This window comes from Ambystoma mexicanum, chromosome 6q (genome assembly GCF_040938575.1).
Source record: "Ambystoma mexicanum isolate Mex_15411 chromosome 6q, UKY_AmexF1_1, whole genome shotgun sequence".
In the NCBI taxonomy this organism is placed as follows: Eukaryota; Metazoa; Chordata; class Amphibia; order Caudata; family Ambystomatidae; genus Ambystoma; species Ambystoma mexicanum.
The window spans coordinates 1661900430-1661928428 of NC_090937.1; the positions used below are offsets into that span (position 1 = coordinate 1661900430).

General features: G+C 48.3%; 1 protein-coding gene across 3 annotated transcripts in view; it reads right to left on the bottom strand.

Moving 5' to 3' along the window:
* The window catches only part of PCGF1 (polycomb group ring finger 1), a 253872-nt gene extending 228894 nt beyond the window's left edge, over positions 1–24978 (bottom strand). For 2 of the 3 annotated variants that reach the window (XM_069632496.1, XM_069632495.1), the window contains exons 1-2: positions 24826–24978; positions 14793–14898 (exon numbers count right to left, since the gene is read on the bottom strand). In XM_069632496.1, coding sequence (XP_069488597.1) covers positions 14793–14898; positions 24826–24972 — 253 coding nt within the window. In that variant the 5' untranslated portion in view covers positions 24973–24978. Of the gene's footprint in view, positions 1–14792; positions 14899–24559; positions 24628–24825 lie in introns of those variants that run through there. The other variant, XM_069632497.1, reaches the window with a different exon arrangement.
* Positions 24979–27999: the final 3021 nt, after the last annotated feature.

Sequence of the window (27999 nt, forward strand, 5' to 3'; positions counted from 1 at the left end):
ATTTGTAAGGCGCACCGAACCCATAGGTAACTGGGTGCAACGAGTACAAGAATACTTAAAGCTTATTTTACACAGTGAGAAAAGGTGACAGCGTAAGGCAGGAAGGCATCATAAAAAATACAATGGCAATACAACAAAATGGTGCAGTAGGTGGCACATAGCAGATACATAGGACATATACAAGGAATTAGGTACATTAGAGATCATGTGTCATTGGAGCTCAGCCAATTCAAGGTGTTGGGCCTAAAGCGGAGGTAGAATTGGTCAGCTCTGAGAGCTGGAGGTAGTGCGCTCCAGTATTGGGCAGCTTTCACAGGGAAACAACTTCCTCCAGATTTTGTTAGCTTGAATCTAGGTATGTTCAGACAGAAGGAGTTAGCCACTCGCGAGGGGTGGGTGATATTTTTCTAACCATTTTCTCCGTCAGGCATGGGGGTGTTGCATTGTTTAGGCATTTGAAAGTCTTGGAGACTGTTTTGAGCAAGATTCTGGCAGTGATTTTCAGCAAGTGGTGTTCTCTTCTGATTTCTGAGACATGTTCTTTATTGGGTATATTCAGGGCCGTCTAGGATATATTTGCTGGCACCTAGGCATAGGGCATTGCAATAATCCAGTTTTGATAGTGTTAGTGCGTTGGCAGGATAATGCAGCTCACTTTGAATAAGATTAACTTTACAGGTGTAGGCGGATGATGACGCCATGGAATTTACGTGTTTACTTAGGGTAGAATCGAGTTAGAAGCCTAAAGTTTTTACTTCTTTAACTACCTTAATTGTATTTCTGTCTATGTTGAAGGTGGAGTAGCTTGAATTCAGTTATTTTAGGTTTGCAGCTGATCCAAAGATCAGCAGCTCTGTTTTGTCGTCATTCAGGCAGAGGTCATGGGATGCCATCCATGCCTGAATGAGGTAGATTTTATTAACCAAAGCCGTATCCTTGCCAAAATTGCCCAAAAGGGGAACGAGCATCTGGGCGTCATCTGCGTAGTCTGTGTAGGTGGTACCCAGTCTGTCCAATTTGTTAAATAGAGGCTTGGTAAATATATTGCACATGGTTGGTGATACACAAGAACCTTGTGACACGCCAAATATAGTCTGTCGATGCTGAGGGGAAGAAGACTCATCGTTCTGTTGTCTAAAAAGGATTGGACCCATGCTATTGCGTCCCTCAAAAAGTGGGAGCCCAGGCCAGGTGTTTGCACAAAACGTTGTGGTCCACCAGGTCGAAGGCAGCCGACAGGTCGAGCAGTAGCATGAAAGTTTTCCCTTTGTCCTTGAGCGCCTCAATTTGAGTTTTCAAATCAATTAAAGCCGTTTCCGTGCCATGTTGTGGCCTGAAGCCCGATAGGCGGGTACCTAGGAGGTGGGTGGCCTCAAGGTAGTTCTGCATTTGCAGGTACGCTACTTTATCAATTATTTTGAGAAGGAAGGGCACCATGGTAATAGGCCTGTAGTTTGTTGCAATAGCAGGATCCGGCGTTTGTTTTTTTAGCAGTGGTAAGACCCAGGACTCTGTTAGATTACTTGGGACAGTGATAGTCATGAAGGAGGCGTTAATTAATTTTGAGATGAACGGCACTAAGTCTCACGCTGCATCTTTGATTATTTGGCCAGGACTGTTGTCACCCTGGCAGTTGGATGGTTTCAAGGACGAGATCATGTTTTTAGTTTCCTGGATAGATACTGGTGAATCTAAATGGTTCTAGGTTTCTGGCGGAGTCAATGGTACTGGTGGATAGCGACTCCTGGGTAGGCCGGGAAGCTTTTTTATTGGCAATCTTATTTTGGAGTAATGATATTTTGTTAGCTAAGGCATTCTAAATGCTTGTGCACCATAGTTTGTCCTTGGGTACACTGTCTGTAGGAGGAATAGGGGATTCCAGTTCTCGAAGGATCGTGAATAGTTCCTTAGTGTTAGAGCTGGCCATGGAGATTGTCATTACAAAAGGTCTTTTTAGTGCAAATTATTTCCTTTTTATAGTTATTTGCAAAGTCCGTCAGTTGCAGTTTATTTTCATCTGAGGGAGTGTGACGCCATAAAGATTCTAGTTATAGTCCGAGGTTTTTGAGATGTGGTGTAAACCAGGCATTGAGATGTGCACGCGGTTTACTTTTACGCCGTTTGACTGGTGCAATGGGGTCTAACGCCTTAGACATAGTAATGTTAAATACCTCGACAAGGAGGTTGGGGTCAGAATCACATGGGAGTGAGTTTAGTGATTGAAGGATATGTAGCAGTAGCTAATCCGATGTCATTTATTTTGCTCCTAGCCAGAAGGGGTGGTGCCATGACTTTTTCTTTGGCTATTTGTTTGTTTATTACTAGAGAAAAGTCACAATTGTGGGGTTACCTTGGTAATAGAGGTTTCGCAGTTCAGGTCAGCCACCCAGTCTAAGGCCCTTCCTTTGACACGGGTTGGTGCAGAAACTTTTTGGGTCAATCCATGTTCCGAGAGGATGGTAGCTAGTGCCTGAGCATTTTTGTCCCCTGGATCGTTGAATCCAAGGTTAAAATCACCCAGTAATAATATTTGTGAGGAGTCTTTGGTATTATTGGCAAGAAGGCTTGATATATCCTCCTCGAAGGTACCGATAGGGCCTGGAGGTCTGTATAGCAGGTATATAGTTAGGGTGCGGCAGTAGGAGATGGAAGTTCGGCAATGAGCATTTCACAATATTTAATTGGAGCTGGTGGCAAGAGTCTTATCGCAAGGTTAGTTTTCTCTAAGAGGGCTAGACCGCCTCCTCTTGCGTTGGATCTATCCGTTCTGAGTATTTGTAGTTGTCTGGTATTGCTAACATGAGGGCTGGGCCAGCTGCGTCGTGCAGCCAAGTCTCTGACAGCTAGAATGTGTGGATATCAGATCTGCTATTTCAGTGGCATGTGCCACTAGCGATCTAGCATTGATGGTGCTCCGGAGATCGTAGTCATGTTTTTAAGATCTTGTGATCTAGTGGGAGCAGATTAGTTGTAGTTTTGGTCTTATGAGGGGGGGGCGGACTGCAGGATACAAGGTTCTAAGCGAGGTCTTATGGTCTAGTCTGGGTGCAGATTTGCGCCCGGGGTATTTTTGTTATAGCTGAGGTGGGGGTTCATATTGTTACTAATCTTAGGCTCATAGAGGCAAGGTACTCTAGCTCGAAGTTTATTGTTTCTGGCAGATAGAGGACAGGTTGAGCGCCTAGTCTGGGCCATTGTTAGGCCTGTGATCAGCTGGATGATAAAAGGTAGAAAAATGAAAAAAGGGTCACCAGGATATTACTAGGGAGCACAGTTCTCAATTACTCAGTTATTCAGGTCACTCAATTGCAGTGGATTGTTAATCAGCCGGGGGTGAGGCAGCCGTTTGTCGCATGCTGATACTTGAGCAGAGATAAAGGCAATTAGTATCATGGGCTGATAAACGGGTATAGGATATTGTAGCTGAGAGCAGTGGGCTAATTTCTGCAAAGTCGGCTAGTCGGCTATTCGCCTGGCAATGGCTATTGCAAGTCAACACAGCAGGCTAGTGCAAATCAGCATAGTAGGCTAGTCAGGCACGGGCTGTTATAATACAACACGGCAGGCTAGTGCCAATCAGCATAGTAGGCTAGTCAGGCACGGGCTGTTATAATACAACACGGCAGGCTAGTGCCAATCAGCATAGTAGGCTAGTCAGGCACGGGCTGTTATAATACAACAAGGCAGGCTAGTGCCAATCAGCATAGTAGGCTAGTCAGGCACGGGCTGTTATAATACAACACGGCAGGCTAGTGCCAATCAGCATAGTAGGCTAGTCAGGCACAGGCTGTTATAATACAACACGGCAGGCTAGTGCCAATCAGCATAGTAGGCTAGTCAGGCACGGGCTGTTATAATACAACACGGCAGGCTAGTGCCAATCAGCATAGTAGGCTAGTCAGGCACGGGCTGTTATAATACAACACGGCAGGCTAGTGCCAATCAGCATAGTAGGCTAGTCAGGCACGGGCTGTTATAATACAACACGGCAGGCTAGTGCCAATCAGCATAGTAGGCTAGTCAGGCACGGGCTGTTATAATACAACACGGCAGGCTAGTGCCAATCAGCATAGTAGGCTAGTCAGGCACGGGCTGTTATAATACAACACGGCAGGCTAGTGCCAATCAGCATAGTAGGCTAGTCAGGCACGGGCTGTTATAATACAACACGGCAGGCTAGTGCCAATCAGCATAGTAGGCTAGTCAGGCACAGGCTGTTATAATACAACACGGCAGGCTAGTGCCAATCAGCATAGTAGGCTAGTCAGGCACAGGCTGTTATAATACAACACGGCAGGCTAGTGCCAATCAGCATAGTAGACTAGTCAGGCACAGGCTGTTATAATACAACACGGCAGGCTAGTGCCAATCAGCATAGTAGGCTAGTCAGGCACAGGCTGTTATAATACAACACGGCAGGCTAGTGCCAATCAGCATAGTAGGCTAGTCAGGCACAGGCTGTTATAATACAAAATACAGGCTGTTATAATGCAACACGGCAGGCTAGTGCCAATCAGCATAGCAGGCTAGTCAGGCACAGGCTGTTATAATGCAACACGGCAGGCTAGTGCCAATCAGCATAGCAGGCTAGTCAGGCACAGGCTGTTATAATACAACACGGCAGGCTAGTGCCAATCAGCATAGCAGGCTAGTCGGGCACAGGCTGTTATAATACAACACGGCAGGCTAGTGCCAATCAGCATAGCAGGCTAGTCGGGCACAGGCTGTTATAATACAACACGGCAGGCTAGTGCCAATCAGCATAGCAGGCTAGTCGGGCACAGGCTGTTATAATACAACACGGCAGGCTAGTGCCAATCAGCATAGCAGGCTAGTCGGGCACAGGCTGTTATAATACAACACGGCAGGCTAGTGCCAATCAGCATAGCAGGCTAGTCGGGCACAGGCTGTTATAATACAACACGGCAGGCTAGGGCCAATCAGCATAGCAGGCTAGTCGGGCACAGGCTGTTATAATACAACACGGCAGGCTAGGGCCAATCAGCATAGCAGGCTAGTCGGGCACAGGCTGTTATAATACAACACGGCAGGCTAGGGCCAATCAGCATAGCAGGCTAGTCGGGCACAGGCTGTTATAATACAACACGGCAGGCTAGGGCCAATCAGCATAGCAGGCTAGTCGGGCACAGGCTGTTATAATACAACACGGCAGGCTAGGGCCAATCAGCATAGCAGGCTAGTCAGGCACAGGCTGTTATAATACAACACGGCAGGCTAGGGCCAATCAGCATAGCAGGCTAGTCAGGCACAGGCTGTTATAATACAACACGGCAGGCTAGGGCCAATCAGCATAGCAGGCTAGTCAGGCACAGGCTGTTATAATACAACACGGCAGGCTAGGGCCAATCAGCATAGCAGGCTAGTCAGGCACAGGCTGTTATAATACAACACGGCAGGCTAGGGCCAATCAGCATAGCAGGCTAGTCAGGCACAGGCTGTTATAATACAACACGGCAGGCTAGGGCCAATCAGCATAGCAGGCTAGTCAGGCACAGGCTGTTATAATACAACACGGCAGGCTAGGGCCAATCAGCATAGCAGGCTAGTCAGGCACAGGCTGTTATAATACAACACGGCAGGCTAGGGCCAATCAGCATAGCAGGCTAGTCAGGCACAGGCTGTTATAATACAACACGGCAGGCTAGGGCCAATCAGCATAGCAGGCTAGTCAGGCACAGGCTGTTATAATACAACACGGCAGGCTAGGGCCAATCAGCATAGCAGGCTAGTCAGGCACAGGCTGTTATAATACAACACGGCAGGCTAGGGCCAATCAGCATAGCAGGCTAGTCAGGCACAGGCTGTTATAATACAACACGGCAGGCTAGGGCCAATCAGCATAGCAGGCTAGTCAGGCACAGGCTGTTATAATACAACACGGCAGGCTAGGGCCAATCAGCATAGCAGGCTAGTCAGGCACAGGCTGTTATAATACAACACGGCAGGCTAGGGCCAATCAGCATAGCAGGCTAGTCAGGCACAGGCTGTTATAATACAACACGGCAGGCTAGGGCCAATCAGCATAGCAGGCTAGTCAGGCACAGGCTGTTATAATACAACACGGCAGGCTAGGGCCAATCAGCATAGCAGGCTAGTCAGGCACAGGCTGTTATAATACAACACGGCAGGCTAGGGCCAATCAGCATAGCAGGCTAGTCAGGCACAGGCTGTTATAATACAACACGGCAGGCTAGGGCCAAACAGCATAGCAGGCTAGTCAGGCACAGGCTGTTATAATACAACACGGCAGGCTAGGGCCAAACAGCATAGCAGGCTAGTCAGGCACAGGCTGTTATAATACAACACGGCAGGCTAGGGCCAATCAGCATAGCAGGCTAGTCAGGCACAGGCTGTTATAATACAACACGGCAGGCTAGGGCCAATCAGCATAGCAGGCTAGTCAGGCACAGGCTGTTATAATACAACACGGCAGGCTAGGGCCAATCAGCATAGCAGGCTAGTCAGGCACAGGCTGTTATAATACAACACGGCAGGCTAGTGCCAATCAGCATAGCAGGCTAGTCAGGCACAGGCTGTTATAATACAACACGGCAGGCTAGTGCCAATCAGCATAGCAGGCTAGTCAGGCACAGGCTGTTATAATACAACACGGCAGGCTAGTGCCAATCAGCATAGCAGGCTAGTCAGGCACAGGCTGTTATAATACAACACGGCAGGCTAGTGCCAATCAGCATAGCAGGCTAGTCAGGCACAGGCTGTTATAATACAACACGGCAGGCTAGTGCCAATCAGCATAGCAGGCTAGTCAGGCACAGGCTGTTATAATACAACACGGCAGGCTAGTGCCAATCAGCATAGCAGGCTAGTCAGGCACAGGCTGTTATAATACAACACGGCAGGCTAGTGCCAATCAGCATAGCAGGCTAGTCAGGCACAGGCTGTTATAATACAACACGGCAGGCTAGTGCCAATCAGCATAGCAGGCTAGTCAGGCACAGGCTGTTATAATACAACACGGCAGGCTAGTGCCAATCAGCATAGCAGGCTAGTCAGGCACAGGCTGTTATAATACAACACGGCAGGCTAGTGCCAATCAGCATAGCAGGCTAGTCAGGCACAGGCTGTTATAATACAACACGGCAGGCTAGTGCCAATCAGCATAGCAGGCTAGTCAGGCACAGGCTGTTATAATACAACACGGCAGGCTAGTGCCAATCAGCATAGCAGGCTAGTCGGGCACAGGCTGTTATAATACAACACGGCAGGCTAGTGCCAATCAGCATAGCAGGCTAGTCGGGCACAGGCTGTTATAATACAACACGGCAGGCTAGTGCCAATCAGCATAGCAGGCTAGTCGGGCACAGGCTGTTATAATACAACACGGCAGGCTAGTGCCAATCAGCATAGCAGGCTAGTCGGGCACAGGCTGTTATAATACAACACGGCAGGCTAGTGCCAATCAGCATAGCAGGCTAGTCGGGCACAGGCTGTTATAATACAACACGGCAGGCTAGTGCCAATCAGCATAGCAGGCTAGTCGGGCACAGGCTGTTATAATACAACACGGCAGGCTAGTGCCAATCAGCATAGCAGGCTAGTCGGGCACAGGCTGTTATAATACAACACGGCAGGCTAGTGCCAATCAGCATAGCAGGCTAGTCGGGCACAGGCTGTTATAATACAACACGGCAGGCTAGTGCCAATCAGCATAGCAGGCTAGTCGGGCACAGGCTGTTATAATACAACACGGCAGGCTAGTGCCAATCAGCATAGCAGGCTAGTCGGGCACAGGCTGTTATAATACAACACGGCAGGCTAGTGCCAATCAGCATAGCAGGCTAGTCGGGCACAGGCTGTTATAATACAACACGGCAGGCTAGGGCCAATCAGCATAGCAGGCTAGTCGGGCACAGGCTGTTATAATACAACACGGCAGGCTAGGGCCAATCAGCATAGCAGGCTAGTCGGGCACAGGCTGTTATAATACAACACGGCAGGCTAGGGCCAATCAGCATAGCAGGCTAGTCGGGCACAGGCTGTTATAATACAACACGGCAGGCTAGGGCCAATCAGCATAGCAGGCTAGTCGGGCACAGGCTGTTATAATACAACACGGCAGGCTAGGGCCAATCAGCATAGCAGGCTAGTCGGGCACAGGCTGTTATAATACAACACGGCAGGCTAGGGCCAATCAGCATAGCAGGCTAGTCAGGCACAGGCTGTTATAATACAACACGGCAGGCTAGGGCCAATCAGCATAGCAGGCTAGTCAGGCACAGGCTGTTATAATACAACACGGCAGGCTAGGGCCAATCAGCATAGCAGGCTAGTCAGGCACAGGCTGTTATAATACAACACGGCAGGCTAGGGCCAATCAGCATAGCAGGCTAGTCAGGCACAGGCTGTTATAATACAACACGGCAGGCTAGGGCCAATCAGCATAGCAGGCTAGTCAGGCACAGGCTGTTATAATACAACACGGCAGGCTAGGGCCAATCAGCATAGCAGGCTAGTCAGGCACAGGCTGTTATAATACAACACGGCAGGCTAGGGCCAATCAGCATAGCAGGCTAGTCAGGCACAGGCTGTTATAATACAACACGGCAGGCTAGGGCCAATCAGCATAGCAGGCTAGTCAGGCACAGGCTGTTATAATACAACACGGCAGGCTAGTGCCAATCAGCATAGCAGGCTAGTCAGGCACAGGCTGTTATAATACAACACGGCAGGCTAGTGGCAATCAGCATAGCAGGCTAGTCAGGCACAGGCTGTTATAATACAACACGGCAGGCTAGTGGCAATCAGCATAGCAGGCTAGTCAGGCACAGGCTGTTATAATACAACACGGCAGGCTAGTGGCAATCAGCATAGCAGGCTAGTCAGGCACAGGCTGTTATAATACAACACGGCAGGCTAGTGCCAATCAGCATAGCAGGCTAGTCAGGCACAGGCTGTTATAATACAACACGGCAGGCTAGTGCCAATCAGCATAGCAGGCTAGTCAGGCACAGGCTGTTATAATACAACACGGCAGGCTAGTGCCAATCAGCATAGCAGGCTAGTCAGGCACAGGCTGTTATAATACAACACGGCAGGCTAGTGCCAATCAGCATAGCAGGCTAGTCAGGCACAGGCTGTTCTAATACAACACGGCAGGCTAGTGCCAATCAGCATAGCAGGCTAGTCAGGCACAGGCTGTTCTAATACAACACGGCAGGCTAGTGCCAATCAGCATAGTAGGCTAGTCAGGCCTAGTCGGCTTAGGCTAATACAATTCGGCACAGTTGGGTAATACAGTGTAGTAGGCTAGTTATCAGGGATAAGCTAGTGCAAATCGCCACAATAGGCTAGTCAGGCATAGGCTGGCGCAACGGAACACAGTAGGCAATTCAGTGTAGTAGGCTGGTTATAAGGCATAGACTAATGTGACTCAACATAAAAGCTAGACAGCCGTAGGCAATTCACAATGCAACTCAGTAGGCAATTCAGTGTAGAAAGGATAGTTATTAGGCATAGGTTAGTGTGACTCAACATAGTAGGCTAGTCGGCCTAGACCTAGTGCCAAACAGAAAAGGTAGGCTAGTCATCAGAGTGGGCAAGAGTGATCCGCTATCTCAGGAGCTGAGGGTATAAGATAAGCCGTGTGTTATGCAGATAGGTTATGGAACATAGATACTGCAAGTCAAGGAGCAGAACAGTAACACTAAGCACTCGTGTATACAGTTAGAGTAACGTAGCGAAAGGGCACACAGTATAACAGTATTGTAAGGGCGAGTGAAGAGTTGGGCACACCCAGCGAGCATACGGTGACGAGTAAAGTGTTGTGATCAGATATACCAAATTCAAATGATTCTCAAACGGGCGGTAAAGATCCGCAGTAGCGTCCTGGTAATGGGGAGATTTCAAGATAGGATGTGCAGAGCGTTCATGGGAGGAAGGTGGCTGCTCCTGTGGGTGCGCAGCAGGCGATACCGGAGAGAAGGCAGAAAGGCTGGCCCTTGGCTCCGACAGGCCAGGGCAGGCGATTGGCCCTATGAGCCAGGCCTTTGGAGATCAGGCCGCTTACGCCTTCCGGTGATGCCGGAAGGAAGAAATACTTTGTGGGGACCAATCCGGGTCCGTAGCTTCCTGTTGCTAGGCAATGGGTAAACACCTTGGTGTGGCGGTCATCTTCTTAGAGGCAGCAAACTTGTAATCTCGGCAAGAGCAGAAGAAAATCACGTCGCTGCAGTGCAAATTAAAGTAGTGCACAGTCCCCAAACGACACATAAAGAGGCGAGCAAGAGGGCAGCTAGAAGAGGGGTGGGGGCTAGACCCCTGAAGCTAGTCTTCTTCTCTTTAAGCATGCTCTGGTTAGGCAATAGAAACGTACTGTCCTACATGAACTGGACAGTGCATGTGAGTCTAAACTGCCCACTGGGAGCCTTTCCCACCGTGCCTGGTGACTGGGTCAAGGCTGTTGGACCAAGGCCAATCGCTCCGACATTCAGTAAAACTGTAAGAGGTCATGGGGGCGGAGGCCTTACACCCCTCACCTGAGGGTAAGAGGGCGGAAGTCCTCGAGGCAGCCATGTTGAACCAGAAGAACTGATCATAGGTCATTTTTCGCCACCAGTTTCCTTTCATAGATGGTCCCGATGTGCGAGGCAGGAGGAGGTAATAGCGCGCCATAATAAGGCCTAATCTACCCCTTCCCGTCTATGCGACTGCCATGTGCCCAGTAACCTATACAGGGTACAGGGTAGTAGTCAAGAGGGAACGGGTGAACGAGTGAGATGCTGCCTGTATGTTTTGCAAGAAAACAAAAACATCTCTTGTTTTACCGTCACCGAAAGTGTAAATGGGAGTTGGATTACTCCAATAGGTGATGCTAAGAAGCACAAGCACCATACAAAAACAAACAATTCAAAATAAGTAATAGTGCCAAAAGGGAGAGCAGGGCCAGCTAGTATGCATTTGCCTTGTTTTGTGTGCGTTTAGTGCAGTAGCAAAGGAAGAACAGGGCCAGCTAGTATACATTTGCCTTGTTTTGTGTGCGTTTATTGCAGTAGCAAAGGAAGTACAGGGCCAGCTAGTATACATTTGCCTTGTTTTGTGTGCGTTTACTTCAGTAGCAAAGGAAGAACAGGGCCAGCTAGTATACATTTGCCTTGTTTTGTGTGCGTTTACTGCAGTAGCAAAGGAAGAACAGGACCAGCTAGTATACATTTGCCTCGTTTTGTGTGCGTTTACTGCAGTAGCAAAGGAAGAACAGGACCAGCTAGTATACATTTGCCTCGTTTTGTGTGCGTTTACTGCAGTAGCAAAGGAAGAACAGGGCCAGCTAGTATACATTTGCCTTGTTTTGTGTGCGGTTATTGCAGTAGCAAAGGAAGAACAGGACCAGCTGTATACATTTGCCTTGTTTTGTGTGCGTGTATTGCAGTAGCAAAGGAAGAACAGGACCAGCTAGTATACATTTGCCTTGTTTTGTGTGCGTTTATTGCAGTAGCAAAGGAAGAACAGGGCCAGCTAGTATACATTTGCCTTGTTTTGTGTGCGTGTATTGCAGTAGCAAAGGAAGAACAGGACCAGCTAGTATACATTTGCCGTGTTTTCTGTGCGTGTATTGCAGTAGCAAAGGAAGAACAGGACCAGCTGTATACATTTGCTTTGTTTTGTGTGCGTTTATTGCAGTAGCAAAGGAAGAACAGGGCCAGCTAGTATACATTTGCCTTGTTTTGTGTGCGTTTATTGCTGTAGCAAAGGAAGAACAGGGCCAGCTAGTATACATTTGCCTTGTTTTGTGTGCGTTTATTGCAGTAGCAAAGGAAGAACAGGACCAGCTGTATACATTTGCCTTGTTTTGTGTGCGTTTATTGCAGTAGCAAAGGAAGAACAGGGCCAGCTAGTATACATTTGCCTTGTTTTGTGTGCGTTTATTGCAGTAGCAAAGGAAGAACAAGACCAGCTAGTATACATTTGCCTTGTTTTGTGTGCGTTTATTGCAGTAGCAAAGGAAGAACAGGGCCAGCTAGTATACATTTGCCTTGTTTTGTGTGCGTTTACTTCAGTAGCAAAGGAAGAACAGGGCCAGCTAGTATACATTTGCCTTGTTTTGTGTGCGTTTACTGCAGTAGCAAAGGAAGAACAGGACCAGCTAGTATACATTTGCCTCGTTTTGTGTGCGTTTATTGCAGTAGCAAAGGAAGAACAGGACCAGCTAGTATACATTTGCCTCGTTTTGTGTGCGTTTACTTCAGTAGCAAAGGAAGAACAGGGCCAGCTAGTATACATTTGCCTCGTTTTGTGTGCGTTTACTGCAGTAGCAAAGGAAGAACAGGACCAGCTAGTATACATTTGCCTCGTTTTGTGTGCGTTTACTGCAGTAGCAAAGGAAGAACAGGGCCAGCTAGTATAAATTTGCCTTGTTTTGTGTGCGTTTATTGCTGTAGCAAAGGAAGAACAGGGCCAGCTAGTATACATTTGCCTTGTTTTGTGTGCGTGTATTGCAGTAGCAAAGGAAGAACAGGACCAGCTGTATACATTTGCCTTGTTTTGTGTGCGTTTATTGCAGTAGCAAAGGAAGAACAGGGCCAGCTAGTATACATTTGCCTTGTTTTGTGTCGTTTATTGCAGTAGCAAAGGAAGAACAAGACCAGCTAGTATACATTTGCCTTGTTTTGTGTGCATTTATTGCAGTAGCAAAGGAAGAACAGGACCAGCTAGTATACATTTGCCTTGTTTTGTGTGCGTTTATTGCAGTAGCAAAGGAAGAACAGGGCCAGCTAGTATACATTTGCTGTGTTTTCTGTGCGTTTACTTCAGTAGCAAAGGAAGAACAGGACCAGCTAGTATACATTTGCCTTGTTTTGTGTGCGTGTATTGCAGTAGCAAAGGAAGAACAGGGCCAGCTAGTATACATTTGCCTTGTTTTGTGTGTGTTTACTGCAGTAGCAAAGGAACAACAGGACCAACTGTATACATTTGCCTTGTTTTGTGTGCGTTTACTGCAGTAGCAAAGGAAGAACAGGGCCAGCTAGTATACATTTGCCTTGTTTTGTGTGCGTGTATTGCAGTAGCAAAGGAAGAACAGGACCAGCTGTATACATTTGCTTTGTTTTGTGTGCGTTTATTGCAGTAGCAAAGGAAGAACAGGGCCAGCTAGTATACATTTGCCTTGTTTTGTCTGCGTTTATTGCAGTAGCAAAGGAAGAACAGGGCCAGCTAGTATACATTTGCCTTGTTTTGTGTGCGTGTATTGCAGTAGCAAAGGAAGAACAGGACCAGCTGTATACATTTGCCTTGTTTTGTGTGCGTTTATTGCAGTAGCAAAGGAACAACAGGACCAACTGTATACATTTGCCTTGTTTTGTGTGCGTTTATTGCAGTAGCAAAGGAAGAACAGGGCCAGCTAGTATACATTTGCCTTGTTTTGTGTGCGTTTATTGCAGTAGCAAAGGAAGAACAGGACCAGCTAGCATACATTTGCCTTGTTTTGTGTGCGTTTATTGCAGTAGCAAAGGAAGAACAAGACCAGCTAGTATACATTTGCCTTGTTTTGTGTGCGTTTATTGCAGTAGCAAAGGAAGAACAGGGCCAGCTAGTATACATTTGCCTTGTTTTGTGTGCGTTTATTGCAGTAGCAAAGGAAGAACAGGGCCAGCTAGTAATCATTAGCCTTGTTTTGTACGTTCTTCCAGGGATCTTATCCTTTTTCTAATTCTTTTAACCAGAGATGTCTTGCTTTTTCGAGGACTGAAGTTCAGAAAAGCTGAATTCATAGAACATTTGCCTCGGATATTCAGCAATAAGTCGGCTTCTGCTGGCGGACTCTGCTCTACTTCCCCCAGTGGACGATCCTGCTGATGCTCCCGCAGGGACGGTGAGGAGCACTTTTCTCCCACGCGGACGGTGAGGAGCACTTTTGGCCAAGCCCCATTCTCCTGGAATTACTACTTCAAGGGCCTTGTGCATTCCTCTCTGACACTTGGATTTGGGGCCCTGTTCTATACAGTAGCAGTCGTCTATGCAACAAGGGGTTTATCGGAGGATCAAGATCACTATGGGAGCCAAAATGAGTTAACATGCTTACATGTTGCTAGTAGATTTGTAAATAATGTAAGACAATGATGTAACCTGCAACCTTCTACCACTGAGCTGGACTGCACACGACTGTAGCCTCATGCAATTAGTTCCAAATGTAACCAATCTCTTAAACTAAAGCGTCTAGATGCCTCTGGTTTTGTGCGCTATATATAATAAAATAAATTAGCCAGGGAACAAGCTACTGACATGGCTCCCTCGTGGTAAAATGCACACTCCATATGCTTCGGTAGCATGGGACAGTTGAAATAAGGGACCTGGGCCGTCCTGCTCAGTCCTTTTGTGGAGTGAAAAGAGCTAGGTAGAAAGCATCTACAAGAATCATGCCACCTGCTGAGCTACACAGCATCCTTTAAAATGCCAGTCGCTTGGCTATGAAATAATAGGTTATTTAAAACGCGCTTAATACCCAGAGGTTTCTAAGCACAGGCCCGGGGATCGAACCTGCGTTGTCATCTTGCTTACAAGGCGAGCAGTCCTAAAGCCGTGTACGTGAAACCGGAATGCGATTCATTTCGGTCGCACAATCAGTCCTTCTTAAGGCGTCAGGCAAGAAAGTAGAACCCACCGCCCCCTGACTCATATCACATAAAATGCATTGGCATCCTTTAATTCTAGAGGCAGTTCTAAGTTTGAAGCCAAGCTACACCAGTTTCTCATTGCTGCATCTAAAAGGTATGAGACTGCCACCCTAACCCATGTATTGAGTAGGAGGGGGTACTCACAGGTGTGCAAGCACTCCGTGATGGTAGTGGCATCGATGAAGTAGCCGGCGCACAGGTAGCACACGATGTGCTCGTTCAGATCTTTAATCTTGACCTTCACCTCTTCCTGTTAGAGATAAGAGGGGACACAGCGTTATTAAGATCACGTTCATGTGTGCAGCATTACAGCAATAAGAGGTTCGTTGGCTGCAAATGATGTGATGCACCAGCATCAGGTCAAACCTATCTGAGGATATCTTTGAACCCCGCCAAATCACAGACCACAAAGACCAATCATGGGCCACAGCGCACGAGACCTTCGTCTGGGAATGGGCAGGAATACGAAAGACTCCCCAAATCTTCTGGTCCCAGAGTTGGCAACTACTACACTTTGCTTGCTGTTACACTTCTGCCTTTCCGATCCTCTACTCCCGCTGCCCCCATTACCCTCTGCTCCTTTCAACCCTGTGGAGTGAAGAGCGGAGGTGGGCAGGTGCCCGTGGCAGTATGACGGGTACCACAGGCTCTATGCAGAATGTGGGCTGCATGGAAAGTGGGGATGTGCCTGTTAAGGAGTGCACACGAGTGGGTGGGCGTGTTTGGGTGGAGTGCCTAGCGAGCCTGTGTGAGAGTAAGGGAGTGTGGGGCACTGCCTGTGGTGGAAACGGGTGGAATATGGTTTGGATGGGTAGTGTGGAGATGTGGGAGTCTGTGGCAGTGGTTTGAATGTATGGTGTGGAGATGTGCACGTGGGAGTCTGTGGCAGTGGTTTGAATGTATGGTGTGGAGATGTGCATGGGGGACTCTGTGGCAGTGGTTTGGATGGATAGTGTGGAGATATGCATGGGGGAGTCTGTGGCAGTGGTTTGGATGGATAGTGTGGAGATGTGCATGTGGGAGTCTGTGGCAGTGGTTTGGATGGATAGTGTGGAGATGTGCATGTGGGAGTCTGTGGCAGTGGTTTGGATGGATAGTGTGGAGATGTGCACGTGGGACTCTGGCAGTGGTTTGGATGGGCAGTGTGGAGATGTGGAGTCTGTGGCAGTGGTTTGCGTGGATAGTGTGGAGATGTGCACGTGGGAGTCTGTGGCAGTGGTTTGGATGGGTAGTGTGGAGATGTGGGAGTCTGTGGCAGTGGTTTGGATGGGTAGCGTGGAGATGTGGGAGTCTGTGGCAGTGGTTTGGATGGGTATTGTGGAAGTCTGTGGCAGTGGTTTGGATGGGCAGTGTGGAGATGTGGAGTCTGTGGCAGTGGTTTGCGTGGATAGTGTGGAGATGTGCACGTGAGAGTCAGTGGCAGTGGTTTGGATGGGTAGTGTGGAGATGTGGGAGTCTGTGGCAGTGGTTTGGATGGGTATTGTGGGAGTCTGTGGCAGTGGTTTGGATGGGTATTGTGGGAGTCTGTGGCAGTGTTATGGATGGATAGTGTGGAGATATGCATGGGGGAGTCTGTGGCAGTGGTTTGGATGGGTAGTGTGGAAATGTGCATGTGGGAGTCTGTGGCAGTGGTTTGGATGGATAGTGTGGAGATGTTCATGTGGGAGTCTGTGACAGTGGCTTGGATGGGTAGTGTGGAGATGTTCATGTGGGAGTCTGTGGCAGTGGTTTGGATGGGTGCTGTGGAGATGTGCATGTGGGAGTCTGTGGCAGTGGTTTGGATGGGTAGTGTGTAGATGTGCATGTGTGAGTCTGTGGCAGTGGTTTGGATGGATAGTGTGGAGATGTGCATGTGGGAGTCTGTGGCAGTGGTTTGGATGGATAGTGTGGAGAAGTTCGTGTGGGAGTCTGTGGCAGTGGTTTGGATGGGCAGTGTGGAGATGTGGAGTCTGTGGCAGTGGTTTGCGTGGATAGTGTGGAGATGTGCACGTGAGAGTCAGTGGCAGTGGTTTGGATGGGTAGTGTGGAGATGTGGGAGTCTGTGGCAGTGGTTTGGATGGGTATTGTGGGAGTCTGTGGCAGTGGTTTGGATGGGTATTGTGGGAGTCTGTGGCAGTGTTATGGATGGATAGTGTGGAGATATGCATGGGGGAGTCTGTGGCAGTGGTTTGGATGGGTAGTGTGGAAATGTGCATGTGGGAGTCTGTGGCAGTGGTTTGGATGGATAGTGTGGAGATGTTCATGTGGGAGTCTGTGACAGTGGCTTGGATGGGTAGTGTGGAGATGTTCATGTGGGAGTCTGTGGCAGTGGTTTGGATGGGTGCTGTGGAGATGTGCATGTGGGAGTCTGTGGCAGTGGTTTGGATGGGTAGTGTGTAGATGTGCATGTGTGAGTCTGTGGCAGTGGTTTGGATGGATAGTGTGGAGATGTGCATGTGGGAGTCTGTGGCAGTGGTTTGGATGGATAGTGTGGAGAAGTTCGTGTGGGAGTCTGTGGCAGTGGTTCGGATGGGTAGTGTGGAGATGTGCATGTGGGAGTCTGTGGCAGTGGTTTGGATGGATAGTGTGGAGAAGTTTGTGTGGGAGTCTGTGGCAGTGGTTCGGATGGGTAGTGTGGAGATGTGCCTAGGGGAGTCTGTGGCAGTGGTTTGGATGGGTAGTGTGGAGATGTGCCTAGGGGAGTCTGTGTCAGTGGTTTGGATAGGTAGTGTGGAGATGTTCATGTGGGAGTCTGTGGCAGTGGTTTGGGTGGGTAGTGTGTAGATGTGCATGTGGGAGTCTGTGGCAGTGGTCTGGATGGGTAGTGTGTAGATGTGCATGTGGGAGTCTGTGGCAGTGGTTTGGATGGGTAGTGTGGAGATGTGCATGTGGGAGTCTGTGGCAGTGGTTTGGATGGGTAGTGTGTAGATGTGCATGTGGGAGTCTGTGGCAGTGGTTTGGATGGGTAGTGTGTAGATGTGCATGTGGGAGTCTGTGGCAGTGGTTTGGATGGATAGTGTGGAGATTTGCATGGGGGAGTCTGTGGCAGTGGTTTGATGGGTAGTGTGTAGATGTGCATGTGGAAGTCTGTGGCAGTGGTTTGGATGGGTAGTGCGGAGATGTTCATGTGGGAGTCTGTGACAGTGGTTTGGATGGGTAGTGTGGAGATGTGCATGTGGGAGTCTGTGGCAGTGCTTTGGATGGGTAGTGTGTAGATGTGCTTGTGGGAGTCTGTGCGAGTGGTTTGGATGGGTAGTGTGGAGATGTGCCTAGGAGAGTCTGTGGCAGTGGTTTGGATGGGTATTGCGGAGATGTGCATGTGGGAGTCTGTGGCAGTGGTTTGGATGGGTAGTGTGTAGATGTGCATGTGGGAGTATGTGGCAGTGGTTTGGATGGGTATTGCGGAGATGTGCATGTGGGAGCTGTGGCAGTGGTTTGGATGGGTAGTGTGGAGATGTGCCTAGGAGAGTCTGTGGCAGTGGTTTGGATGGGTATTGTGGGATCTGTGGCAGTGGTTTGGATGGGTATTGCGGAGATGTGCATGTGGGAGTCTGTGTCAGTGGTTTGGATGGGTATTGTGGGAGTCTGTGGCAGTGGTTTGGATGGGTATTGCGGAGATGTGCATGTGGGAGTCTGTGGCAGTGGTTTGGATGGGTAGTGTGGAGATGTGCATGTGGGAGTCTGTGGCAGTGGTTTGGATGGGTAGTGTGGAGATGTGCCCGTTGGATAGATGCAAGGTGGGGAGAAGGGTGCTGCTATGACTCTGGGGTTACGGTTGATCGGCGAAGTGCTGGAATGTGGATGATGGATCGTTTTGATGGCTGTACTGGGTAAATGTTGAAGGGAGGGTGGGGTTATGCATGGGAGGTTAGGGGTGGGGATGGATGGGACACATTAACAAAACAATATCCAAGCTGGAGGAGATCACTATGGCTAATTCAGCATACAAGACAAATACTGATAATCCTCATCTTATTTTCATTATTGCCAATTGATCATTGCAGCAAATCTACCTGATCATCGGTATTGTTAACCCTGCTTGCTAATACCTCACACAGACAATATGGCTAATCCCTGGCCCTCTCATTATTGCTGCTCACTCACTCATTGGTCAACTCTGCAAATCCTTCCAAATGACCCCTTTCCATACTCCTGTCTGATGGTCCCTCTTCCTCGTCCTATTGAAATTCCTTATTGCTCTGTACTGGACAGTGGCAATGGCTTAGTGGTCCGTACTGGACGGACAGTGGCAATGGCTCTTAGTGGTCCGTGCTGGACAGTGGCAATGGCTCTTAGTGGTCTGTACTGATTGTGGCAATAGCTCTTGGTCTGTATGGGACAGTGGCAATAGCTCTTTAGTGGTCTGTACGGGACATTGGCAATAGCACTTTAGTGGTCTGTGCACTTGCGTAACTTGTTTTTGAGAAGTTTTGGTACTTCATAAAACCATTAAATGGAGAAACCCGCACAACTGCATTAAAATGTTTAGCTCATTTGCTTAGCAGACTGTACATGGTCTCCATGTGGGAAATATTGCACTGTGGTCCATTCTGTGTGCAAAATATGTCACTTGGGTCCATGGTGTGTGGGAGGCATTCCACAATGGTCCATGGTGGGTGGGACATATTCCACAATGGTCCATGGTGGGTGGGACATATTCCACAATGGTCCATGGTGGGACATATTCCACAATGGTCCATGGTGGGTCCATGGTGGGTGGGATATATTCCACAATGGTCCATGGTGGGACATATTCCACAATGGTCCATGGTGGGTGGGACATATTCCACAATGGTCCATGGTGGGTGGGAAAGTTTTGTGGAAGATTGTGAAGGTTGGCGTCAGAAATATGTGTGTGTGTGTGCATAAGTATAGGGTCCAAGGTTTGTTTTCATTTGTGCAGGATCGAAAGAAAGGCATCTTGTTTGGGGGGTATATGTCTTGGGTGTAGGATAAGGGGGGGGGGTTATTTCATGGTCATAAATAAGAATCACTGAGAGCAGCAAGACCGGCCATCATTTGTTTGTTATAGCCGGCGAACCTACACTCTCCCATAACTCCACCTGGCTGATCGCACGCATTCTCTGAAGGTTTTATAAATACAATTCTAACTCTGCTTTTCTGACATTAGAATTGTAAAGTACTTTGCTCCTAGTCATAAGGAGCTAATGAAAGTCTTAAAAATACATATTTAGAGGTATCAGTTGAACAGAGTTTGCCAATGTGTATATATTTGGTAGGGTTTAAAAAAAAAACAAAAAAAATAAAATAGGCGGCCAAGTGGGATTTTACTGTTTTATGGGTACAGGTATTTGGTCCAAAAACTAAAAAGCCGGACAAGGTGTTAAAAATATCTAATGTCCTCCACCCAACTCTCCTCTCCCCCTTAACCCCCACCCGATCCCACTGTATTTTCAGCGTTTTTACAGTGGATGTAATCATGTTACTAACAAAGGAGCTTTTGCTCTGAATGATATCTTAGTAGCGCCCCAACCGTTCTCTTTGGCACAATGAGTTCATGCACGTGGAGGCTCCCTGAAAGGTTAGTGGTTGGAAACCATCTTGCAAAGTGGACCTTCTGTAAATAATAGGATGTTAACCATTTTTGCCAAACAATGAGTCCCATTAACAAAGAACCAAGACACTGTCTTTCAAATTAAAAAAACTCTGAGGACGGGGGAAATAGAGGGACACATTCCGGGACGGTACTAGCAAAACTAGGACGTCTAGTCACCCTACTTTATAGGTCTATGTCAATAAGGGTTCTGGCGCTTGTAGACTTGCATTTATGATCAAGTTACAGCCATATCCATTTTGCAAAAGTGTCTAAAAGTTGTTTTTTTAACAATATTGTTTGTTATTTAATCATGTAATTAGTGTACATTCCATCTCAGATCTACAAATAAAGGTTGTGATTTTAGTTCTGCCTAGTCAAAGAATCCAAAATAATTGCATCTTGTAGGGGATACGAATTAGGAAACGACGTACTCAAAAGTTTAAATTGAGACTAGGATTAATTCCCAGATTCACCACTAACCCAAAGCATGTGATCCAGGGATGCTCATTGCAAATCAACTTTTCAACGCCTACAAATTTCGAAATCCCAGTCCCTAAGAGGATTTTGTGCTCAGGGGGATGCACAATGCCCAGAGATCTTGGATCACTCAATTTCTCCCACAGGCCCCCCTGAAGACGTACGCCATGATGACAAAGCACCCAGCAAGTGAGAAACTGTAGTATTTATTGAATAGCATAGAGTGGATAGTGATGGATACAAACACGAGAGGAAGTGCGATATGAAATGTTTAGCGATGTGTCAAAGATGACACTAGGTTCCAAGCAGATGGAGGAGCTGGGAAAAAGAATCACAGTTTCGGTAGCATTGCCATGGGGAGGGGAAAATGCACCCATGCTTAAAAGCAGACAATTATAGAGGGGCTCATGACATTGGTAGAGAAAAAAAAACACCTAAGAGTTACTGCCAATAAAGAAAAGAAGAGAGAGGGATTGTATGAACGGCGAATAATAAGGACATTATACACCAAAGCGCAAGTGTAGAAGTTGTGCACAGGACAAGAAATAGCCTAGAAATGGTCAGACAGACAAGCGGGAAAAACACAAATCAGTAAAGAGTTGAACCCGAAATAAGAGAAAATAAAGAAGGCCAGATGAAAGCAAGATACACTGTGTAAAAAGCGTCTGAAATCCAAAAGAATACAGCATAAGCAAAGAAGAGCAGTGAGAAGCCATAAGGGAGTTTGCGATATGTAGAAAAGCAGTTTCAGTGGAGAAGGATTTAAACACAAAAGTGGAGGAAATACATTTTGAATCAAAAGAGAGAGAATTGGGAGTGGGTAGCATGCTAAAGAAGTAGACAAAGAAATGGAGATGGGGCAGTAATTAGAAGCAAGGGGAGTCTCCATGACAGCATCTTAAGGATTGAGGAATGGGAGCACATGTAAATAAAAAAGAGTGAAAGATGCCCACAGAGAGATAAGAAATTAAACAAGGAGGAGGAGGTGATTTACCTGTGGGAAAGGAGCTGAAGGAAGTGGACCGGATGGGCAAGCTGTAGAATTAGAACATTGAAGCAGCAGACTAACAGAAACTTCAAAAGAGGAGTATATTGGGAAAAAGATGGAAGAGCAACAGACGTATGATAAAACAGAGGAGGTAAAACACAAAAAGTGATGATCATTGATTTTAGAGGTAAAGCAAGAAGCAAGACAGAAGCGGAAAGTAAGGAATTCAAAGTATGGTTAAGAAGGATGGGTTCAGGAGGGCAGACTAGCTTAGCACAAAAAAAAAAAAAAAACTCACGGTCGTAGGGAGTTCGAGGTGCAACAACATAAAAGGCAGACAGATTTTTTTCTGCTGTTTATGTTTCCGCAAAGTGTTACATGAGGAATAAAGGGATGGGGTCAAACAGGATTGGGAATGTTTTCGAATAGTAAAAAAAGAGATTGACAGCATCAAGGGAGGCTGCCACGGAGGAAAAAAAGGGCTGTGCTGGTTAAAATCAGAAAGGGGACGGAGAGATCCATGCACATTAAAAGAATGAAGAGTGGTCAAGGCAACGAAGGTTGCAAGGTACAAAAGCGGTTGGATAATGAGACGGAGAAGGAATCAGATGCTCAACAGATAGAAAAGGGAAAGACCAGAATAATCAGAAGCAAAAAGATCAAGAGAGAATGCCGAAATGCGAGGAGAGTAAAGGGAAAATAAGTAAAAAAAGAAGAATTTGAAAGCAATGAACAAGGAGGCATGAGTGGGGACAAAGGTTAAAGTCAACTAACAGAAAGAACCTGGAATCAGAAGTAAGTAAGGAATTAACAACACAGAAAGACAGGAGAGGGCCTGGAAAGTGACAGAAAATGAGGAGGGAAAGTCGGTAAGGTTTAGAAAAAGAAATACAATATTAGGAAAAAAAGATTTGTAGGGTAGGAGGGGTTCCATGAAGAATGGAAAATAATAGCTCTAACTCCGCCAGTGCCAGATATTTGCAGATAGTGAGAGAATACATCTTGAGGTAGTGACAGCAGCGGAGAATGAACGTATCAAAAGAGATAACCCAGGTCTCAGGATGATGGAGAAATTATAAAAGAATATGCAGGAAAATCTCGAGAGTAGATGAACTCTTCTTACCAAGAGAAACTTCCTTCTAGAGCACAATTGTGGCAGAGGAAGGAGACCAAATAAAAGGAGAATAAATCGTGAGTATAAAAGTTTCAATACTTAAGAGTAAGAAGGAATGAATTAAGAGGGCAGAAAAAGAACAGGGCAGGTCAAACGCAGAAGAGAAAAGAAAGCAACGTGAGATGCAAAACTGAACAGGAACAATGAAAGATAAAGGGAACAATGATGGGTGTAAAATGTTTTTCATAGACTGCCGGTGGTTACCAAACACGGTAAGACCCCTAATCAGAAGAACATTTGAGTGGGTTACCAACAGGAGACTCGGAAACCAGAGCAGGTAGGAGGATAGGCTGGGCAGTTGTTAACATGAGGAAGCATGAAAGTGAGTGCGCATAGAGGCAAATAGCATTTGAGGGACAAAGTCAAATCAGTCACGAGCAAAGTGTCCATGGTCACATTATTGAAGCATGTGAAGCCAGGCAGTCACGCTATCCAGAAGTAGGGCGGTGGGGAGAGGGCAGAAGAAATCAATCTACAGGACGCAGGGGCCCAGAATGAAAAAGGAATATGAGAAGGTTTATGCAAATAGTGACAAAAACAATGAGAGGTGGCTCCGACATCCACTATTAGTGTGTGTGCCATATGGACACCTGTAAATTGCTCCATTATGGAGACCTCTCAAGTTAACTGTAAGCATGCGTGAGAAGGTAAAGTCCTGTTTATGCTTACAATTGTGGGAGTTGCAGTTCTACTAAATTTTGAATGAGAAAACAACTGTATGGCCCAGAATCGATAAGGAGAAAGCAGCCTTCTCACACCTGGCCACATGAGCTATGCATCATGCCCCATTTTAGATTGTATACCATCATAACATTCTGTTAAAGGAGGGGTCCGTTCTGCTGGAACAACACGACCCCAATATCGCCTGCCATCTAAAGGTAAGCTCCATTATCAGCTCGAAATATGTTTTGCATGAAGATTATCAATCTGTAAACAATGGTTTCCACCAGTGCATATTAGGAACGGTCACTTGTTGCGAGCCCAAGTGTACCGCCTTCCCTCATGCCTCAAATAACCACACGTCCAGTCTGTTTAAAGCGAACAACTGGGAAACAAGTTTAAATGAAACTACTGAGGCCAGCCGAATGGTACAGACTGCATTATCTCAATATTGGGATTCACCTGAGTGTAATGGATAATTCTGGCCATCAGGTAGAGGGTGCAAATGGATAATGGTGATGCAGGTGCAGAGGGCCAGACAGCAAAGCTGTGAAGGTGGGGGGGGGGGGGGGGTGAAATAAAGCAACTCTGGGAATGGGAGACACACACCGCACTCTTTTGAAGGACTGCACTGCCCGCCCCACACGTTCGAGGCCTTTAGTAAGGGGTTCTCTTATTTATTAATGGAGAAGTGGCGAGCAGTGCAGGCAGTTTAATAAACATCTGTTATTGCCCCTGTTATGGGGTCCTCTTACACCCCCCCCCATGCATGTGTAGCTTTGTAGACACAGCCCTTGGAACACTGCAGCCCAGCCACTGCTTTCCGTGGCTCCATCTCAGGGAACATATTGACCCGCAAACCCGTGTTATTTTCCTTGACTTTGATGGGGTCAGAGTTCAACACCTGCCTCCAGCGCCCTAGCGGCTCAGGGGGCTGTCAAGACACCCACAGTGTGCCGGCCATACATACAGTTAATGACTACTATTGGTGTAAAGCCGGCTCCCCCGCCGGGGCGAGTCCCGCGGGCACCTTATGAACTTGGTGCCAAACACTTGCAAAGTGTCAGGACATTTACCTGCGCCATCGGTGGGCAGTGGCACTGCGCATGCGCGGCGGCCGTGTACTTCCTACTTCCGCATGCGCCGGGCCCTCGCGCGCCTACCTGCGCATGCGCCCCGCGGCCGTCCAATGGGACGCCTTTCTAGCGCGCCTGCGCAGTGGCGCGGCGTCTCGGGGTTCGGGTTCCTCCACCTGCCCGTGGCGGGGGCGCGGGAGGAAGCCCCTGCCCCGGAACCCCCGCCCCCTCGCAGGCGCGCGGCGCGGCCTCCCGGCCGAGCTCACCTCGTTCCGCAGGGGGTCCATCTTGTAGACCGCCTGCAGTTGGTTCCGCAGGCGCATCGCGATCACCATCGGCCCCTGCGTCGCCATTTTAGGTATGTCCCCGACATCCGGCTCCGGGGGGCGGGGCCGCGTCGCCATGGCAACCATGGCCGGGGACCCGCCATTGAGAGATGTGAGCACGCCTCCCTCGTTATGCTCCTTCCCGGAGGGGGCCCAGCTGGCTCGTGCCCCCTCCCTTATCCCCCTGCACAGCTGGCTGAGCTGGAGCCGGGTGCACTCTGAGCTACAGGCTCCAGAAGCAGCCCCTGTGATGTTGCTTTTCTGAGTTAGTTTAGTGGGGAGGCTGGTTCCTGCTGTACTATCCCTGTAAGATGGGGGCCACAGCACCTCTTTCCAGGGGCCCTTCACACCTAGGGGCAGCTGCTGCTGCTTTGGTGAGGGATAGAGATAATTTAGATGCATCACACAATCTTTGCACTCACTTAGGTCTCCCATGTGTGCATATAGTATATCCCTCTGGTGGCAGAGTTGCAGAATCCTACATACAGTAGGCTCCCTATATATGGTTGCAGCTGGAGTTGAGCCACGTGACCAAAGACAATTCAGCTCATTCAGTTGGTTCACTGGCAGGTCTAAATTCTGGTTCTGTGAAACGTCTGCTGGTTGTTGGCAAAAAGGCATTTACGTCCACTGTTCTTCGTCCCAGCACTTACTACATGAGGCCCCTACCTCCGACACAGGACCACCTACTATTTCTTTTCTTTTGCATGACTCCACCCTTTTAGCCTCAGCTTCCAGTTTAATTATTTATTTAAGGTTTTCTATTCAGGGTGCAGGGCACCAGGTAACTTCATTTGCTGGCCCCCTAAAGGGGCTGGGTGACGGGGCCTCGGTCTCCTGATGATTCAGCGTGCTCCCCATTCCCCTACGGGACTTGGGCTCTGGTTGAGTCTGGAGCCTCCACTCCTGTCGTATGCAAGTCAACGTGGCCGGCATTTTTGGCGTTGCTGCCCTGGAGGACAAAGGTAAAGGGCTGCAGTGGAGGATGGGACCCTGTACTCGCCCCAATGTTCGGCGCATGCCTGCTTGAGGTTTCCACAGTGCGTGGTCCAGCGCCTGAGCCGGCTCTTTTCTGGAGCTTGTAAAGGTTTCTGGGGGCAGATTGGCCCACCTATGTTTTTTTTTTTTGTTGTATGCGATTTAGGAAGCATTTAAAGGTGGTTCATTGCCATGGGGAATAATGCTGTTTTGCCCTGATTAGTCTGTTCTCCCGGGCCTTGTATTTAAGTGCACAGCTCTGGGGTGTTTTTGGGTGTTCCAGTTTTGTGGCAATTGTACTTCTGGCTACACCATGGGGAACCTCGCTGAGAAGCTCAGGCATCTTGCGCTTTGCTCTTCCTCATCTTCCACTTCCTCTGTGCACCACAAAAGAAAGGCGTTTGTCGTCTTCATCCTCTTTTGGGGCGGGGTCCTCTTCAGCCACTTCTCGTTCCTCGTCGGCTGATGCTAAAGGAAGTATCTGGACAGAGAAGAGGTAGAGGAGGTGCTTACTCAAGTTTGGGACTGTATGGAGTCCTTGGTACAGGTGGATGTGACTGATCCCTCTATTGGACCGTATAAACATACCCACAGGATGGGGTTGCCGTTGGTCTCTGACATCCGTGCCAAATACCTTCATGAGTGGCGTGATCCTGAGAAGATTGCCATGCCCCGCTTTATGGAAAAACTATCCATTGAAGGGGAGTGAGACGTTGCTCTCGGACACTGTTTATGATATCCTTGCTAATCTTGTTGGTCGCTCCTCTATGTCAGCTGAAGAGGTGGCTGTCCGGGACCCAGTAGGGTCAATTCCAGCCTGAAGAAGGTTCATGCTGTGCGCATCTGTCCCTCAGGGCGAATGTCTACGGCTCCTACACTGCAGAGACTGTGCTTGGTGGTTTTAGTAAGCTGTGAAAGTCAGTGGAAGGGGGCTCTGACTGTACCGCACTACTTGCGGATATCCAACGGCAGGTTGAACTTTTGTTTGACTTGGCATTTGATGGAGTGCGTGGCTCGGCCATGGCTATGGGTGCTGGTGTGTCGGCCAGAGGCATGTTCACCTACGAGATTGGGAAACGGAGGGTTCGCAGAACGTGGCTGCCCTTAAGCTTCCTTTTGACCGTTCCAAACTGTTTGGTGATTTGCTTGAAGGTAAGGTGCATAAAGTGTTTTGAGCTGACAAACACATGGTTAATTTATGCCGGAAGTCTTCCTTAACGTTCAAGAAATCCTCTTCTGGTGCGGGTGCAGGAGCCGGACAGTCGTTCCCTGGTTCCTCCTCCTGTTCCTTTCGGAGACCCAGCGGGGGCCGTGGTCATCTGCGTTCTTCTCGTCCAGGCCTGGCTTAGAAGTCCTGACTGGACGGGCTGGTGGGCGGTCATCTCCAGCAGTTTTTTCCGCTATGGGACCGGTGGTGCTCGGACTCTTGGTCTCTGGACACTGTTGGAGTAGTTATCATGTGAATTTCAGGTCTACCCCTGTCCAAGGTTGCATTGTTCAGACTGCTGTTCCCCGTTCTCTGCCCAGAAGATTGGCTATGTTGACGGCTCTGTCCAGCAGAAGACAGCTATCATGCCGGTTCCTCTTCCACAGCTGAGTCTGAGATTTTACTCAAGGGTGTTTCTGGTCCCCAAACCTTCGGGAAAGATTTGCCTCATTTTGGACCTCAAGGGTTTGAACTGCTTCGTCTGGAAGGAACGGTCCAAGGTGGAGACCTTGCAGAACATTCTCCCGATGTTGCGCTGGGGGGACTGGCTGGTGTCCCTCGATCTCCCAAGATGCATATTACCATGTGTCTCTCCGCCCCTGCCAGATGAAGTTCTTCCAGGTTTGTTGTGGGGTCTCAGCATTTTCATTCTGAGTGCTCCCATTTGGGTTGGGTCACTTCCAAGGGTATTGGCTCCCCTGGTGGCACATCTCCTCCTGAGGTGCATTCACATTTTTCCCTACCTGGACGACTAGTTGGTCAAGGCGGCCCTCCGGCAGACGGTCCTGGCACATCTCCAACTGGTTTTCTAAGCGTTGAAGGACTTGGGGTTTCTGTTGAACTGGCAGAAGTCTCAACTGGAGCCATCTCAGGGTCTGGTATTCATCAGGGCACAGATTTGCACCAGGATGGAGAGGATTTTTCTGTCC